Source organism: Lynx canadensis, chromosome B3 (assembly GCF_007474595.2).
Source record: "Lynx canadensis isolate LIC74 chromosome B3, mLynCan4.pri.v2, whole genome shotgun sequence".
Lineage (NCBI taxonomy): Eukaryota > Metazoa > Chordata > Mammalia > Carnivora > Felidae > Lynx > Lynx canadensis.
Window position 1 is genome coordinate 61,276,163 of NC_044308.2, and position 17,100 is coordinate 61,293,262.

Here is a 17,100-nt window from a genome sequence, read left to right on the forward strand (position 1 = left end):
ATGATCTCATTCATATAGAGTGTTGCTAGAATGTCTTTATCTTCAAGATTAAAAAAAAATACTAATACATTAATAAATGGACTTAAAAATAGGTAATATGATCTGCAATTATTTGATGGGAGATTTATACTAGGGAATCTTTTCTCCCCCATATGGCTAGCCAGTTGTACCACTACCTACTGACAATAAATCCTTTCCTACTGGCTTAAAATGTCACCTATAATTTAGTAAACTGAAAAATATTTACATTTGGGTCTTCTTCTAGTCTCTGCTGCCTATTTTATAAACAGTGCCAGGCTATTCTAACTGCTATTTCAGTGTTTAAATAAGATACTGCCTCCATATACCTAAATGATCTTTATAAAAATAAGATTCAGGGGCGCCTGGGTGGCGCAGTCGGTTAAGCGTCCGACTTCAGCCAGGTCACGATCTTGCAGTCTGTGAGTTCGAGCCCCGCGTCAGGCTCTGGGCTGATGGCTCGGAGCCTGGAGCCTGTTTCCGATTCCGTGTCTCCCTCTCTCTCTGCCCCTCCCCTGTTCATGCTCTGTCTCTCTCTGTCCCAAAAATAAATAAAAACGTTGAAAAAAAATTAAAAAAAAAAAAAAGATTCAAAAGGTTTAGAATGAAATACAATATAGAATTATTAGTTTAGTTCTATCTATATCTCCTTAATGAGTTTTCTCCCATTTTGCACTTACGGCAACCCTTTTCCATTTCAAAATAACGAGTAAGTTACAGAAGCCACATAAATATGAAAACTGTGTTATCTGTAGGATTTATTAGTTTGATTTCTTGGTTAATGCATTTGCCCTGTGTCTTATCCTTAACCTTAATTAAACTCCAAAAGCCAGCCAATTATCATAGTATTTTTTGTTTTTCCCATTGGTATAGAACATTATTAAGAAACATGACTTACTATGCTCTAGGAGCCATCAGTTTTCTTGTACTGTTAGGGAAGATGAGGAAAGGAGAGAAGGTATTTTTGTTACAACTGTTATGAAAAAGGAATAGAAATAAGGAAGAGTTCTTAGAGGTGAAATGTTACTGAGACTAAAGCCAAACAAAATTATACAGGAAAACTAGAAGACAAAGAAATCTTTCAGTCTGTTTTGAAAAAAAGACAGGTAAGGAAAAAAAAAAAAAACTATGGATGATTTAGAGGAATTGTAGAGGAAGAAAATGAGAAAGCAAAGAGTCAAACAAATGATGGAAAAAAGTATCTCGAAAGGACATGAAATTTCAGATTAAAAGATTCCACTGAATAGCAGGCAGTAATAACTTTAAGAAGATTTTATCTAAACGCATCCTTCTGACATTTGTACCATTAAGAATAAAGAAGGAGTGAGGGGCGCCTGGGTGGCTCAGTCGGTTAGGCGGCCGACTTCGGCTCGGGTCATGATCTCGCGGTCCGTGAGTTCCAGCCCCGCGTCGGGCTCTGTGCTGACAGCTCAGAGCCTGGAGCCTGTTTCGGATTCTGTGTCTCCCTCTCTCTGGCCCTCCCCGTTCATGCTCTGTCTCTGTCTCAAAAATAAATAAACGTTTAAAAAAAAAAAAAAAGAATAAAGAAGGGGTGCCTGGGTGGCTCAGTAAGTTAAATGTCTAACTTCAGCTAGGGTCATGATCTTGCCATTCATGAGTTCGAGCCCCATGTTGGGCTCTGCACTGACAGTTCAGAGCCTGGAGCTTGCTTCAGATTTCTGTGTCTCCCTCTCTCTCTGTCCCTTGCCTGCTCACACTCTTTCTCTGTCTCTCAAAAATAAACATTAAGAAGAATTTTTCTTTTTAAAGAATAAAGAAGATATCCTGAACCCTTTTAAAGGGAAACCACTTTGCCTAGGAAGGATTTAAAATCAATTTGAGGGGGATGCCTGGGTGGCTCAGTCAGTTAAGCGTCCAACTTCAGTTCAGGTCATGATATCACAGTTTGTGAGTTCGAGCCCCACGCTGGGCTCTGTGTGGACAGCCTGGTGCCTGCTTTGGATTCTGTATCTCCCCCGCACCGCCCCGTCCCTCCCCTGCTCATGCTTGCGCTCTCTCTCTAAAACAAATAAACATTTAAAACAAAAGAAAAAGAAAATCAATCTTAGGGGCACCTGGGTGGCTCAGTCAGTTAAGTGTCTCACTCTTGATATCAGTTCAGGCCCATCTCACGTTTCATGAGATCAAGCCCCACACCAGGTTCTGTGATGACAAGCACAGAGCCTAGCCTGCTTAGGATTCTTTTTCTCCCTGTGTGCCCCTCCCTTGCTGGCACTCTTTCTCTCAAAAAAATAAATAAACATTAGAGAAAAATCCAGTGTTGAGTATAGAAAAATTGGCACTATCCAACTAATGGTAAATGTGTTCTTGGTACAACCCTAGAAAGATCTATAAATCTTTAAAGTTCTCTGTCACAGGAATTCCACTTTTTTTTTTTAACTTTTTTAATGTTTATTTATTTTTGAGACAGAGAGAGAGGGAGACACAGAATCGGAAGCAGGCTCCAGGCTCTGAGCCATCAGCCCAGAGCCCGACGTGGGGCTCGAACTCACGGACCGCGAGATCGTGACCTGAGCTGAAGTCAGACGCTTAACCGACTGAGCCACCCAGGCGCCCCAGGAATTCCACTTTCAATAGCCTACCATGAACACTAATGTTCAACACTGTACTGTTTACAATAAAATATAAAAAGGCTAAATGTCCAAACAAAAGGACTATAATACGAAGTTATTAAAGCTAAAATTCTAGGGGCGCCTGGGTGGCGCAGTCGGTTAAGCGTCCGACTTCAGCCAGGTCACAATCTCGCGGTCCGGGAGTTCGAGCCCCGCGTCAGGCTCTGGGCTGATGGCTCAGAGCCTGGAGCCTGTTTCCGATTCTGTGTCTCCCTCTCTCTCTGCCCCTCCCCCGTTCATGCTCTGTCTCTCTCTGTCCCAAAATAAATAAACGTTGAAAAAAAAAAAAAAAATTAAAGCTAAAATTCTAATATAGATCTATACTTGTTGATACAGAAAATAGAACATAACTTTATGATAGCAAATTTATAAAGGTACCACATACACAGTAGTTTCATTTCTATAGGACCCTATGTATGCACACAAGTGTATTAACAGAAAATCCTGGAGGAACATACACTCAAGTATTAAACATCCACTGTGATTGACGTTTACACTGATATGACAAGCAATAGCAAATGTAAATATACACTGCCAAAAAGGGGAGTGTCAGTCCCCTAATAATCTAAGAAGCAAAAAAAAATCTTCGGGGCACCTGGGTGGCTCAGTCGGTTGAGCATCTGACTTTGGCTCATAATCTAGTGGTTCAAGAGTTCAAGCCTCAGAGTAGGCTCACTGGGGTCAGCCTTTCAGCACAGAGCCCACTTCGGATCCTCTGACCCCCTCTCTGCCCCTCCCCGACTCATGCTCTCCAATAAATAAATAAACAAACAAGCAAGCAAGCAAAAAAATCTTCGATTACATGGCAAACTTATATTCAATATATTTGGACAAAAAAATACAGGAGAAAGGAAAAAAATCAAGGATGGTATAATATGTAACTTGGTGGGTCTACATATTTTATGAAAAAGGAAAAATCAGCATTTCAAAATAGTATGTAACGCTTAGAACTCAATTATGCCCTTCTCCTATCCCCAAAACTCCTATCACATGGTGAATAGCTCCAACAAGGACCAGAGTCTTCTTGCAAATTTCTTCTTTTAGAAAATAATGAGATGTGTTAGTTGACTTCATTGTGGTAATCATTTCACAAAGTATACATGTGCAAACTTTCATGTTGTACACTTTAAGTACATGCAATTGTACTTGTCAATTATACCTCAATAAAAGCTGGGGTGGGGGGGAATGGAGAGAAAATTATGTATTATACCGATCACCTGTATATTGAAAGAACATGGGAAGAGAAGGGAAACACAATAACGGGTGAAACTTAAAGGCATTCTGAAGTCCAAATGAGAGAATGATTCAAATTTAGCTCAAAAAACCTATCCACAAAAGAAAAATTGTATTTAAGAAATTAGATTTAAGAAAGGTGTGTGTCTGTGTCCATGTGTGTTTATGTTATCATATAAGGCACAAAGAAAGAACATTTAAGGATGAGAATTTCTCAAAATTCTTACTAGATCACAGATTAAAGGGTTAAAGTAACAGTATCATTTGAAATAACCAACCTTTTCTAAAAAATGAAACTATAGTGTTTTAATTCTCAATTAATACTCACTGTATTCCAGCTTCTTTCTCCTCTTTTTCTCTTTTAATTGTTCTTCCTCCTCCCTGACTCCCTCTTCTCTTTCTTCTCTTTGCTCCTCTCCCAAAGCATCATAAAATACTGGATCACGATGAGCAGCCTTCCTCTGGAAATGTTTAGATTTGGATCCTCCTTTAACAAGTACAACTTTTCTTTTCAAACAAGTGCATCCGAACATGCAGTCTGGTCGGCGGCAGTGAGCAGGCTGGCGCTTCTCCAAAGCTAGACTGGAACACACGCAACCCAATCGACAGAAGTCATTGTTGCATGGAGGGGCTCGTTTCCTTATGATTGTGTGGATGGGTTTAGTTTTGAGAGATGCCTAAAGTTAAAACAGAAAATTGTAAACTGATTAAATCATGCTCCCATACCACCAAGAGCTTACAAGTCATATATTGGTCTGTCTTTTCAGACTCTGAATATTCAGTATTAATGGCACAAGATCAGCAGATTTAAAGGACAAAACATGAATGTAACCAGGACTCTGAACAATCTCTCATTTAAAAAAAAAATTTTTTTTAACATTTATTTATTTTTGAGACAGAGAGAGACAGAGCATGAACAGGGGAGGGGCAGAGAGAGAGGGAGACACAGAATCCGAAACAGGCTCCAGGCTCTGAGCTGTCAGCACAGAGCCCGACGCAGGGCTCGAACTCACGGACTGCGTACAATCTCCCATTTTAATGCATAGCAGAGACAAGAGAATATTTTAATTATGAGCCAAAATATCAACAATGATGAATTTATTCTCAATAAACTACACATAATATTCTAAGGCAGAGGTTGACAAGACCCACAGGCAAATCTGGCCTGTTTCATAAATAAAGTTTCACTGAAACACATAATGTTTACAGCATAACAGCAGCACAGAGTCGAGTAACTGCAAAAGAGTGTGTATGGCCTACAAAACCTAAAATATTTACTCCCTGGCCCTTTAAGGAAATAGTTTGTTGACATGTGCTTTTTAGTAACTAATCAAAAATGGATAGAATAATATGTGCACAACTGTCTTTAAAAATGATTAATAATAAAGGGCACATTGTGTATTCAATCCGAACATCTGATGATCTTCAGGTCAGGAATTTAGTCACAGAATTTAAAAATGAAAGGTAAGGTACACAAATTTCATGACAAAAAAATAGTCATTTGCTATTGTACCATTTCACATGCACCAGAGGCTTCTAAAATAAGTGAATCAATAATAAGTGAAAAAGTCTTAATATAAAATTTTATAAAACTTTTATAAAAGCTTTTTCTCCATAGGTTTATAATATTTTTTAATTTTCTGAAATGTAGTATGTTTTAAGGAGAACTTTCAAAGCTGTTTTAACACGATAAGCAACTGTACTTGCCCACATGCTAGAATATCAAATTAGAGACTTTCAGAATGGCCAGATGACTTTATATAGGAGAGACACATCATCCAAAACCACAAATGTACTGTCTCCCTCTACTGGCAGGAGGGGATCTACACTGGGGTGTCTAGTTAGAAAGAATAACAAATATGGAAGACAACAGAATCTCCTTATTTATCACTAAGGTAACTACATGCTGATCCTCCTGCCATAAAGCCCAGCCCCAGGGCCCCACACTAACCTAATTTTTCCAACCATAAACTAATATGCTTCTGGGAAACAACAGATACTTACTTGAGCAGTAAGGAGAGTTGTTAAGGATACATCTGCTCGCTCTTCAGTGATATAGGTCCTTGGTTTTCCTTCCCAAAGTGCACAGTCTTCCAGGTCCATTAGCTTCACTTGAGATTTAGACAAGCCTGCAGGGCGAGTTCCCTGTTGCTGCTGCTGCTGCTGCTGATGTGCTTGCCGCAAACTAATCTGCTTTGGAAATGTATTTTCATCTAAAGTTGGCACAACAAAGTTATTCACCTGATTTTCTGAGATAGTACTTGAAGAATTCTTGGCAGCCTTATCTCCTGGAATCATATGAGCATGTTTCTGCTTTGGTGAAACAGGGTATGGTAAAATGGATTTATAAGATGATTTAGTTCGGCCACTGAAAGTTGCCTGTTTGTTTTGAGACTTTGTCTTTCGAGAGGCAGGGGGCAAAGAATGAGGCTTCAAAGAATAGGAGGTAGAAGGGGAAACGGTAGATTGCTTCTTTAGTACACTGTCAAGTGTTCGTACATAGCTGGTACTCTTGGTGGGAAGCTGGTATACCACAGGAGATGTGGGAGCATTAGAAGAGAAACCCATGCTTGTTTCCATCAGCTTGCCTTCATTTTCCAAGTACTCATCAAGCTTATCACTGCAGAAAGCAGAACGGTTTTTCAGGGGACCCTCTGAATTTCCACCTAGAAATAAAGAGATGCAGATACTTTAAAATAGGGCCAATCTTTAGATCTCTAGGAAAATACACTTAAAAAGGCTGAGAGCATTAAGTTACAAGCCACTGAATCTTCCAAACTATCCCTCCTTAGAAGGAAGAAAAAAATATAAAACCAAGTGAAGAGATTGAATCATACATTAATTACATTAAAATCTGTTACCCAAAATTACCTCATTATATTTATCATTAATTTTTGTGAAGTGCTAACAATAGTAATAATTAACTGAAAGATAAGAGTCTACAACCTTTGACAACTTATAACCTTGAGAGAAACCACACTTAAGTAAAAACATAAGAGCAAAAAATGTATGTAAATCAAACCTCAAGAGAACACCAAGAGATTAACAGATTAACAGATTGCAGTACCTGCAAGTGTAGTAGACAGACAAGCATTATATTATTGTAACAATGTACAAGAATTCAAAGATGAGAAAACTATTTTGGACACAGGGTAAATTTATTTGGTTAGAATGTAAACTGCAAGTAAGAGCAGTGGGAAAAGCACTAAAAAAGATCAATACGCATATAGTCAAAATGTTTGGATTAGAAGTTTACTTGGAAATGTAATGTTTTAAGGAATCACTCTACAGCTCTTAAGTACACAGTTATGAAGTAATATTTCAGAATGATACTTACCAGAACTGCAGGAGTTACAGAAAGGAAATGCAATTTAAAAAGGGTACAGGGATTATTTAAGCCTGACATGGCTAGGGATATGGAACATGGGAAGGAACAGAAATCAGCAAGACAATTATTTTCAGTTTATCTGAAGCATGTAAAGAAGAGAGGACGAAAAACAACCATGACTTAACTTTTAACACAATGCTTTGGCCACATGTTTCAGAACATATTTGCAATTTTTTTAAAAAGCTGATTACCTTCATTCCTAGATGCAGAAGCACTATGGAACTTTCCTCTCCATCCCTTGATTTTGGTGAAGTCATTGGTCTTCCCTGTCCTAGAAACAAAGGGAAATCCAGCATCTATAAAAGAAAAAGTAAAAAAAAATGACCAAAATTCAAACCAACCAATATTTAATATCTAATTAGTTACTAAGGCTATTTTTAAATTTATTTTGAGAGAGAAAGTGTAAGTGCAGTAGAGGCAGAGACAGAGGAGAGAGAGAATCTCAAGCAGGCTCTGCACAGTGTGGGTCTTGAACTCACGAACAGTGATAGCACTTGAGCTGAAATCGAGTTGGATGCTTAACCAACTGAGCCACCCAGGTGCCCCGAATTATTCACTAAGACTTAATCTGAAATGTATAAACCATTAAGACTACACCACTAGGTAAAAGATTTAGAATATCATCCTAGAGGTGCACACACTCTCTCTCTCAAAATAAACAAACATTAATAATAAAAAAAAAGAATATCATCTTACATGTCTCTAAACAAAGGTAGTTTTTTATTTATATCAAACGTTGACTTTACAAATGTTACACACTCACCAGGAGAAGCAGGGTTGGTTCCTGTAAGGTTCCAGAAAGGAAAGCTAGTGGCTGGAGCCAAAGGTAGCTGTACTCCCAAGTATTTAAGATCAATGCTCATTGTCGGATCCACTGAATTCAATTTTAAGCCCACTACAAGAAAAAAGAACCACAAATCACACTGGTTGGTTTTGGTTTTGTTTCTTTTTAACTTTTGGGGTGGAGAGAGGGGATATTACTAGAGATAAAGGGAGAGAGGAAAGAGCAGAAATGAAATAAAATCAAAAAGTGGCAGACAGGCTTTAAGGTGACCCATGATCCTCACCTCCTGGTATTACACATTTGTGTAATCCTCTCCTCTCCTCCCTTGAGTGTGGGTAGGGCCTGGGCTTTATTTCTAATAGGCGGAATGTGGCCAAAAGGATAGGATGTGTGTGAATAGTGTGTATGTGATAATATGAGTGCATGTTACTAAAACTGCAATGATATAAATTCTGCCAACAACCTGACAGAAAATGAAAGGAGATCCATCCCCAGTCAAGCCTCTGATGAGAAACCAGACCTAACATCTCAATTAAAGCCTTGTGAGACAGGAAGCAGAGGGCCCAGTTAAGCCATGCCAAACTCCTAACCCAAAGAAACTGAGACAGTATGTGTGCTAACTTTATGGCAATGTGTTAAGCAACAATAGATAATACATAAACATAGTAAAATTAAGATCATTTGTGCTTTAATCCTTTGTGATCCAGAGACTTTCTAGGGCCTTTAACACAAATTGGCCACATACTAAGCTTCTGGCCTGAATTATGGCTGCAAATCCCCTAATTATTATCAATGATACTAATGGTTAACTGAGCCTATAAATATTATGGCTTATTTGTGGTTACTTAAGAGGCAATCTTTTGGGAAAGTATTTATTTAGCATATCCTTTTATAATTTTGTGGGGTTTATCTGCTTAACATATTAGATCTGAGATTTGTCCATGTTGACAGATTTATCTCTAGATCATTTATTTTCAAAGCTGTACACTACTCCAGATTATGAATATATAGTACTCCTAATTTATTCATCACTCTACTGGAGAATTAGGTTGTTTCCTATTTTTTTATTAGAGTATAGTTGACAATGTTACAATACCACTAACTGTATTTCTTATGCTGTACTTTTCATCCCCATAACTTACACATTCCATAACTGGAAGCCTGTATCTCACACACCCCTTCGTCTATTTATTTCCTACTTCTAACAATTATATTACTGGGCACCTGGATGGCTCAGTCAGTTAACCATCTGACTTGACTTTGGACATGATCTCACAATTCATGAGTTCAAGTCTGGCATCGGGTGAGCTCAGGCCCCACTACAGGTGGGCCCCGCTTCTCTCTCTCTCCCTCTCTCTCGGACTCTCCCTCACTTGTACCCTCTCTCCAAAACAAAAAAAATTACAAACAATGCTTTACAGTGTAATTATACATTGTGTACAAGTGAACATGTGTGAGACCTTCCCTAATGCATTTAACTTTTCCTTGTGGCATGTGCCCAGGAATGGAATTGGTATATAATGGGGTCTGTTTATCTATCAATTGTATTGAATGTTGTGAGTGCTCAACATATTTGTGGCTGCCCAAAATATTTTGAATACCCTTCCTCTAGCAGATAGTTTGACCCATTAACTCCAACCTCTTCAAGGCAGGTATTTTAAAAACTCACTTTACAACTTCCCTTGCAGTTTGCATGCAGTCATGTAACCCAGGTTTTGCCAATCAGGTGTTCCCATGAAAGACCTCAATTTAGGAGAGAACACCATGAAGAGATACTCTGCAGAATTGTGTAAATGAGGGCAACAGTGTTTGCCCAAGAATTTTTAAGTTTGTTTTTTGAAAGAGAGAGAGAGAGAGCACCAAAAGGAAGGAGCAGAGAGAGAGAGACAGAATCCTAAGCAGGCTCTGCACCCTCAGTGCAGAGCCCGATGCAGGGCTCGAACTCACAAACCTTCAGATCATGACCCAAGCTGAGATCAAGAGTCAGACGCCTAACTAAATGTGCCACCCAGGTGCCTCTGGCCAAGGATTTTTTAGAGGTAAAAGTAACCAAGGTCCTAGTTATAAGTATACTGTGTTCCGTGTCTATACTGAAATGGTGGTGATTGTCCATTGTTGTGGGACTGCCTATATGAGCAGTCTGCAAATGTACTGTGAGCATTTTTCCTGACTGCACAGTCCTAGGGTCTGTTTCTCTGGCCTTTCAGAAGATTCTGTAAATCATCTGACACTTCTTAATAAATTCATCTATTTCATCTGTAGAGTGGAGTCTGATATTTACTGCTAAGAAGTTTAATGATACACTTCTTCTGAATCCTTCTGGTGTAATGGCACATAAGAAAATGATTAATTATACAAACTGGGATAAACCTTGGGATGCTTGTAGCTGGAGGCAACTAGCTCTATAGTTATTAATTACCCTTGGTCATGCCTGGCCATTCTGAGATCACTATTTCAAGAACATATTATCTGTCATAAATCATAGATAACCTTGTGCCAAAATGCACTAGGTTAGGAACTTGTGTACTAGATAATGCCAAATTACTTTCAATTTACACGCCTTCCAGTAAGTAGTGCATGAGAACTCTTGCTGATCGTTTCTCTACAACATTTGATATCAGTGGACTTAAAAAAACTTGTTCCAATCTTTTGCTTTAAATTTATATCCTATTATTCTTAAATATGTACTCTTCTGTTACTAGTGACAATCTTCTAATTTGGATTTCCTCATTTGTGAATTATTGGCTTCATATTATTGTGCAGAAAAGTGTTTACCTTAAATGTTAACAAAACTGAAGTAGTTCAAAGTATTAAGTATTGTAGTATTGTATTGTAGTAATAGCCATTAAAAAAGTGATGGTACAGGGGCACCTGTGTGGCTCAGGTTAAGCATCGGACTCTTGATTTCGACTCACATCATGAATAATATCCCAGTTCCTAAGATCAAGCTCTATGTTGGGCTCTACACTGACAGCACAGGACCTGCTTGGGATTCTCTCTCTCCCTTTTCTATGTGTGCCTTCCCCTCTCACACACGAGTGTTTTCTCTACCTCTCAAAATAAACAGAATTTAAAAAAAAAATTTTTTTTAATATTTATTCATTTTTGAGAGAGAGACACAGAGTGTGAGTGGGGGAGGAGGAGAGAGAGGGAGACACAGAATCTCAGCAAGCTCCAGGCTCTGAGCTGTCAGCACAGAGCCCGATGTGGGACTCACATTCACGAACTACGAGATCATGATCTGAGCCGAAGTCAGTCACTTAGCTGACTGAGCCACCCAGGCATCCCTAAAAAAATTTTTTTAAATCATAGGTACAGGTTTCCAAAAGGCTTACATATTACTGGTCCCCTAAAAGGTGAAGGCATTAGATAGGTTATGAGCCACAAATTCTTATGGCAACTTGGGTATCCTCCACACAGAACTTATCTGAACAGAAGATTGCTAGATCGCGATTCTGTTTTAGTTTAAGTCCAGTTCTTTAAAATTAATAGTTGTTGTTTTAGTTAATCACATGACATGATAACATTAACATCAATAAAATATGGTTTCCAGGGTCCCTGGGGGGCTCAAGTCGGTTAAGTGTCTGACTTTGGCTCAGGTCATGATCTCATGGTTAGTGAGTTCAAGCCCCACATCTGTGCTGACAGCTCAGAGCCTGGAGCCTGCTTCAGATTCTGTGTCTCCCTCTTTTTTTTCTGCTCCTCCCCTGCTCGCACTCTGTCTGCCCCCCTCTCTCTCTCTAAAATAAATATTAAAAAAAAATTTTTTAATAAGATATTCTTTCCAGAGGCACCTGATAGGCTCAGTTGGTGGACTGTGCAACACCTGATCTCAGGTTTATGAGTTCAAGTCCCACTGGGTAGGGAGATTGTTTAAAAATACAATCTTTAGGGGCACGCAGGTGGCTCAATTAGTTAAGTGTCTGACTTCAGTTCAGGTCATGATCTAACAGTTAGTGGGTTTGAGTCCCGTATCAGGCTCTGTGCTGACAGCTCAGAGCCTAAAGCCTACTTTGGATTCTGTGTGTCCCTCTCTCTCTCTCTCTCTCTCTGCCCCTCCCTCACTCGCACTCTCTCAAAAATAAACAAACATTAAAAAAAGAAAAAGAACAAAAAAAACCTAAAATAGGGGCACCCTGGGTGGATCAGTTGGTTGAGCATCCAACTCTCGATTTCAGCTCAGGTCATTATCCTGGGGTCAGGGAATCATGCCCCACATCTGGCTCTGCAATGAGCATGGAGCCTCCTTAAGATTATCTCTTTCTCTCTTTCACTCTCGAGTGCTCTCTCTCTCTAAAAAAAAATAAAAGAAATAAAAATTAAAAAATAAAATATTCTTTCCTCATGTTTCTAACAAATCAGGGAGAAATAAGAATAGGAGTCAAAACAACTGGTTTCTAATCTTGTGTTTGGGCTAAATTTCTCTTAGCTTTTGCTTCCTCATCAGTAAAATATCAATTCACCACACTGGGTTTTATGTTTTAAGTATTTACTGCACCTTTTCTATGAAATACTCTGTAATACAAATGGTAATAGAGATAAAAGACATTTCCCAAAATTCAAAGAGCTTTACGTGTCATTCTCCCAATGGATTCATTAGTAGTTAAAATAGGGTAAGTCAGTCCTAAGAGAGGTAAGTAAAAAGAAATGACATTTGAAAAGCCCAAGGGAATACAGTAAAATTTTACACAAGGTTTAACACTTAGGTTAGAATAAGTAGAATTAACTAGGAAAGGTGGGAAGGGACAGCAGAGTGGAACCAAAGAGCAAGATACTGCCAGAAATTCAAATGAGAACTGAATCCTAAAAATGGATGAAATGAGATACCCCAGTGCTTTGAGAAGAGAAAAATACTCATTATTGCAAAAAAAAAAAAAAAAAAAAAAAAAAAAGCCAGAACAGCTGCCTACATTGATGGTAAAAAGAAAGGAATTAAGTTGATAAAAAATGTACCCACACAACCAAGTAGGTAGACATGCAAAATCTAGACCCACACAATCAAATTTAGAAACTGTTTTTCCTCTTTTCTTGTCTGTGTTTACTTGTATCTTAAACTTCCACCTACCCCCAAAAGAGACAGCAAGACCTAAAAACCACAAAAAGTGCACACCTATTTTAAATATACGTATCAGGGGCACCTGGGTGGCTCAGTCAGTGAAGTGTCCAACTTCAGCTCAGGTCATGATCTCACGGTTTCTGAGTTCGAGCCCAGAGCCTAGAGCCTGGAGCCTGCTTTGGATTCTGTGTCTCCCACTCCCTCTGCCCCTTCCCCACTCGTGCTTTGTCTCTCTCAAAAATAAACATTAAAAATAAATAAATAAATAAATAAATAATAAATGTATCGATTTTTAGTCATAAAAGTAGAGAAGTCAATGGCACAGAGACAATGTTCAAAGTAATTCCCAATTTAGCTTATCTATACTATCCTGAAATGTTTGTCCTGCAAGAAAATCCTTCCCCAATTAACACATACATGAGACCTATAGACTTAGTTGGTTTCCTATAAGATTACATTGCATAACATAAGATAACTAAATAATTCACAGAAAGCATATCTCAAAAAAAGCATAAAATTCTTTCCACATATGACATTTTAAACTAAATTATACTCCTAAATGTTTTTGCTTTTTCACCAGATTAGGAGCTACTTCTTAAAAACATATTATCACACCATTACAAAAAAAGACTCATAAAGACAGAATTGAAAAAAAAAAAGCTACACTTTAGGTTCAAAGGCAGTCACCTAGGGTAAACTGTAGTTTAAAAAGAAAAAAGCCTGCTCCAGCTAAACCGACTAAAATATAAAGTACCCACAAAAACATACTCAAGAGGAATTAACTCCTACATAACTAAACAACACAAAAAAGAAAAGCAGATATATAGGGGAGCCTGGGGAGCTCAGTTGGTTAACCATTCAACTCTTGATTTCAGCTGAAGTCATGATCTCATGGTTCCTGAGTTCGAGTTCCACATCAGGCTCCAAACGGTCAGCTGCTTGCGATTTGCTCTCTCCCTCTCTCTCTGTCCTCCCCTGCCCCACACTTCCTCTCTCTGTCTCTCTCAAAACTAAACTTTAAAAAAGGCAGATATATATAAAAGAAAAACTCCAATTAACCATTAATTAACACTACACTAAGAATGTATTTTTAACTAAAATCAAAAGTCATAGAGCTCTAGAAAGACTGCCATAAAGGAATTTAACATTATAACTGGCAAAAAATTAATATTGATATGATAAACAGGTTGCAACAACATGGATGGAGCTAGAGTATAATGCTAAGCAAAGTAAGTCAGTCAGAGAATAACAAATACCATATATTTTCACTCGTATGTGGAATTTAAGAAACAAAACAATTGAGCAAAGGGAAAGAGAGAGAGAGAGAGAGAAAGAGAATTTAAGCAGACTCTTAAGTATAAAGAACTGGTCACCAGAGAGGAGGGGGATGGAGGGGGTGAATTAAATAGGTGATAGCGATTAAGGTGTGTACTTGTACAATGCATTGGATGATGTATGGCATTGCAGAATCACTAATTTGGACACTTGGAGGCACCTGGGTGGCTCAGTCAGTTAAGTGTCTGATTTTGAATTTGGTTCAGGTCATTACCTAACAGTTCGTGGGTTCAAGCCCCATGTCGGACTTGACACTGATAGCACAGAGTCGGCTTGGGATCCTCTCTCCCCTCTCTCTCCAGCTTGTGCTCTCTCTCTCTCAAAATAAACAAACTTTAAAAAAGTTTAAATAAATAAATAAAAGTTGTACACTTGAAACTAATATAACAAAGGATGTTAATTGGAAATAAAAACTTTTTTTAAATTGGAGAAAAAAGATAAATCTCTGGGGCAGAGGAATTCCAAATAATTTATCCACATACTCCACCCTCAAAAAGCAGAATATGGGGCGCCTGGGTGGCTCAGTAGATTAAGCATCCAATTCTTGATTTCAGCTCAGGTTATGATCTCATGGTTCCTGAGCTTGAACCCAGCATCTGCCCCTGCACTGAAAGAATGGAGCCTGCTTGGAATGCTCTGCCCCTCCCCCTACTTGCCTTCTTTCTCTAGCTCTCTCAAAATAAATAAACTTAAAAAAAAAAAAAAAAGGAAGTGGAACATCATTCCCCACTCATTAAATATGGGCTTCCCAGTGACTTCCTTCCAAAGGTCGGTCAATGGAAAGGTCAATGATAAATCATGTTGATAAAATGTACCCTTGATATGATGGGATGAGAATGGCACTTCACCTCTGTGATCTTCCTCTTATGAACATATAACCTCAGTCTAACCATGAAAAAAATTCAGATGAATCTCAATGGAAGGACATGCTCCAAAATATTTGACCAGTACTCCTCAAAATTGTCAAGGACATGAAAAACAAAGAGAATCTGAATAATGTCCCAGCCAAGATTCTGAGATGACACGAGGACTAAAAGAGATTTCCTAGATGGAATCCTGGACCAAAAATGTAAGGAAATCCATATGAAGTATGGACCTCGGTTAATACTAATATATCAATACCATTTCACTAACTGTAACAAATGCACTATACTAATGTTAAGGAAAACTGAATGAACAGTATATGGAAACTTCTATGTTCCTAATTTTTCTACAAATATAAAACTTACCTAAAATTTTAAAAATATTAAATTGACATAAAACTGACTTGGCAGAATGAATGAGAAATGCTTCTACAAAAAGTACTTTTAAAGGTCAAAAACTGATGATAATTTCAGTTTGACAAAAATTAAATCAATTTGGATGTAGTGAAGATAGTATAGGAGAGACAAAAAATATAGTTCTGTGGAAAACAAAATTCAAACTCTTATTTCAGCAACAAAACTAACACCAAAAACGGTAACACCTTCTCAGGCTTAATATGTCTTCCACAACTTCAAAGCAAGCTCAAAAGTCTTTTCACGTTTTTCAAGTTTTCTGCTCAGAAAGATTTTTTAAGTCCTTTTGTTATAACAAGTAATGAAGGGCCCCTGGATGGCTCAGTTGGTTGAGCATCCACTCTTGATTTTGGCTCAGGTCATACTTTCAAGGCCCTGAGATCAAGCCGGCATCAGGCTGCATGCTCAGCATGAAGCCTGCTTAAGGTTCTTTCTCCCTCTCCCTCTCCTCTGTTCATACGCACATTTTCTCTCAAAAAATAAATAAATTCTTAAATAATGAAACTCCACAGTTATTAGAAAAGCAAAGAAATATGACATTATTTAATTGAAACTTAAATTATTTGAATCATCAATTTTTAGAAAGGGACCTTAAAAGAACCTGGAGTTGGCATCATCACTCAGTTACTACAAATACTTAGCCAACGGAAGTTATTCTGAAATTCTAAGTCTTAAGAAGCAAAGGATGAGGAATCAGGGATATCTGCCAAAATAAAATCGAGAAAAAAAATCTAAAATAGAGCTATCTCACACCTTATGAATTGTACCATATAGACTACAGATTTAATGGTTTAAAAAAAATAAAACTAAGAATACACTTGAGGGGTGCCTGGGTGGCTCAGTCGGTTACATGTCCCACCCTTGATTTCAACTCAAGTCATGATTTCACAGTCTGTGGGATGGAGGCCCAAATGAGTCTCTGTGGGGACAGTGCAGAGACTACTTGGGATGTCCTCTCTCCCTGTCTGCCCCTTCCCCACTCTCTCTCTCGCACTTGCGCTCTCTCTCAAATAAACTTTAAAAATGTTTTTAACTAGTAAAAAAAAAAAAAATCTAATATCAGCTTCTATCATTTAGAAATTGAGCATCACTATACAAATATGCTGATTTCAGTCTACTGAACAATGACAATTTCTGAAAACAATGGGTCAACCTTCCCATGTGACAACAATCTACAGATGGGACTGCCCCTTTAGAAGAGGCACCTGTGGGGCACCTGGGTGACTCAGTCGGTTAAAGCATCTGACTTCTGCTCAGGTCATGATCTCACGGTTCGTGAGTTCGAGCCCCGTGTTGGGCTGTGCTGACAGCTGAGAGCCTGGAGCCTGCTTCAGAGTCTGTGTCTCCCTCTCTCTGGCCGACCCCGCACCACCACC

At 38.4% G+C, this 17,100-nt stretch overlaps 1 protein-coding gene across 1 annotated transcript in view; it reads right to left on the reverse strand.

The window, feature by feature from the left end:
* Positions 1–17,100, reverse strand: part of MGA (MAX dimerization protein MGA) — a 102,661-nt gene that overhangs the window by 51,291 nt on the left and 34,270 nt on the right. Inside the window, 4 exon segments of the mRNA XM_030318429.2 lie at positions 4,213–4,561; positions 5,889–6,550; positions 7,464–7,568; positions 8,036–8,167. Of these exon segments, the coding sequence (XP_030174289.1) occupies positions 4,213–4,561; positions 5,889–6,550; positions 7,464–7,568; positions 8,036–8,167 (1,248 nt within the window).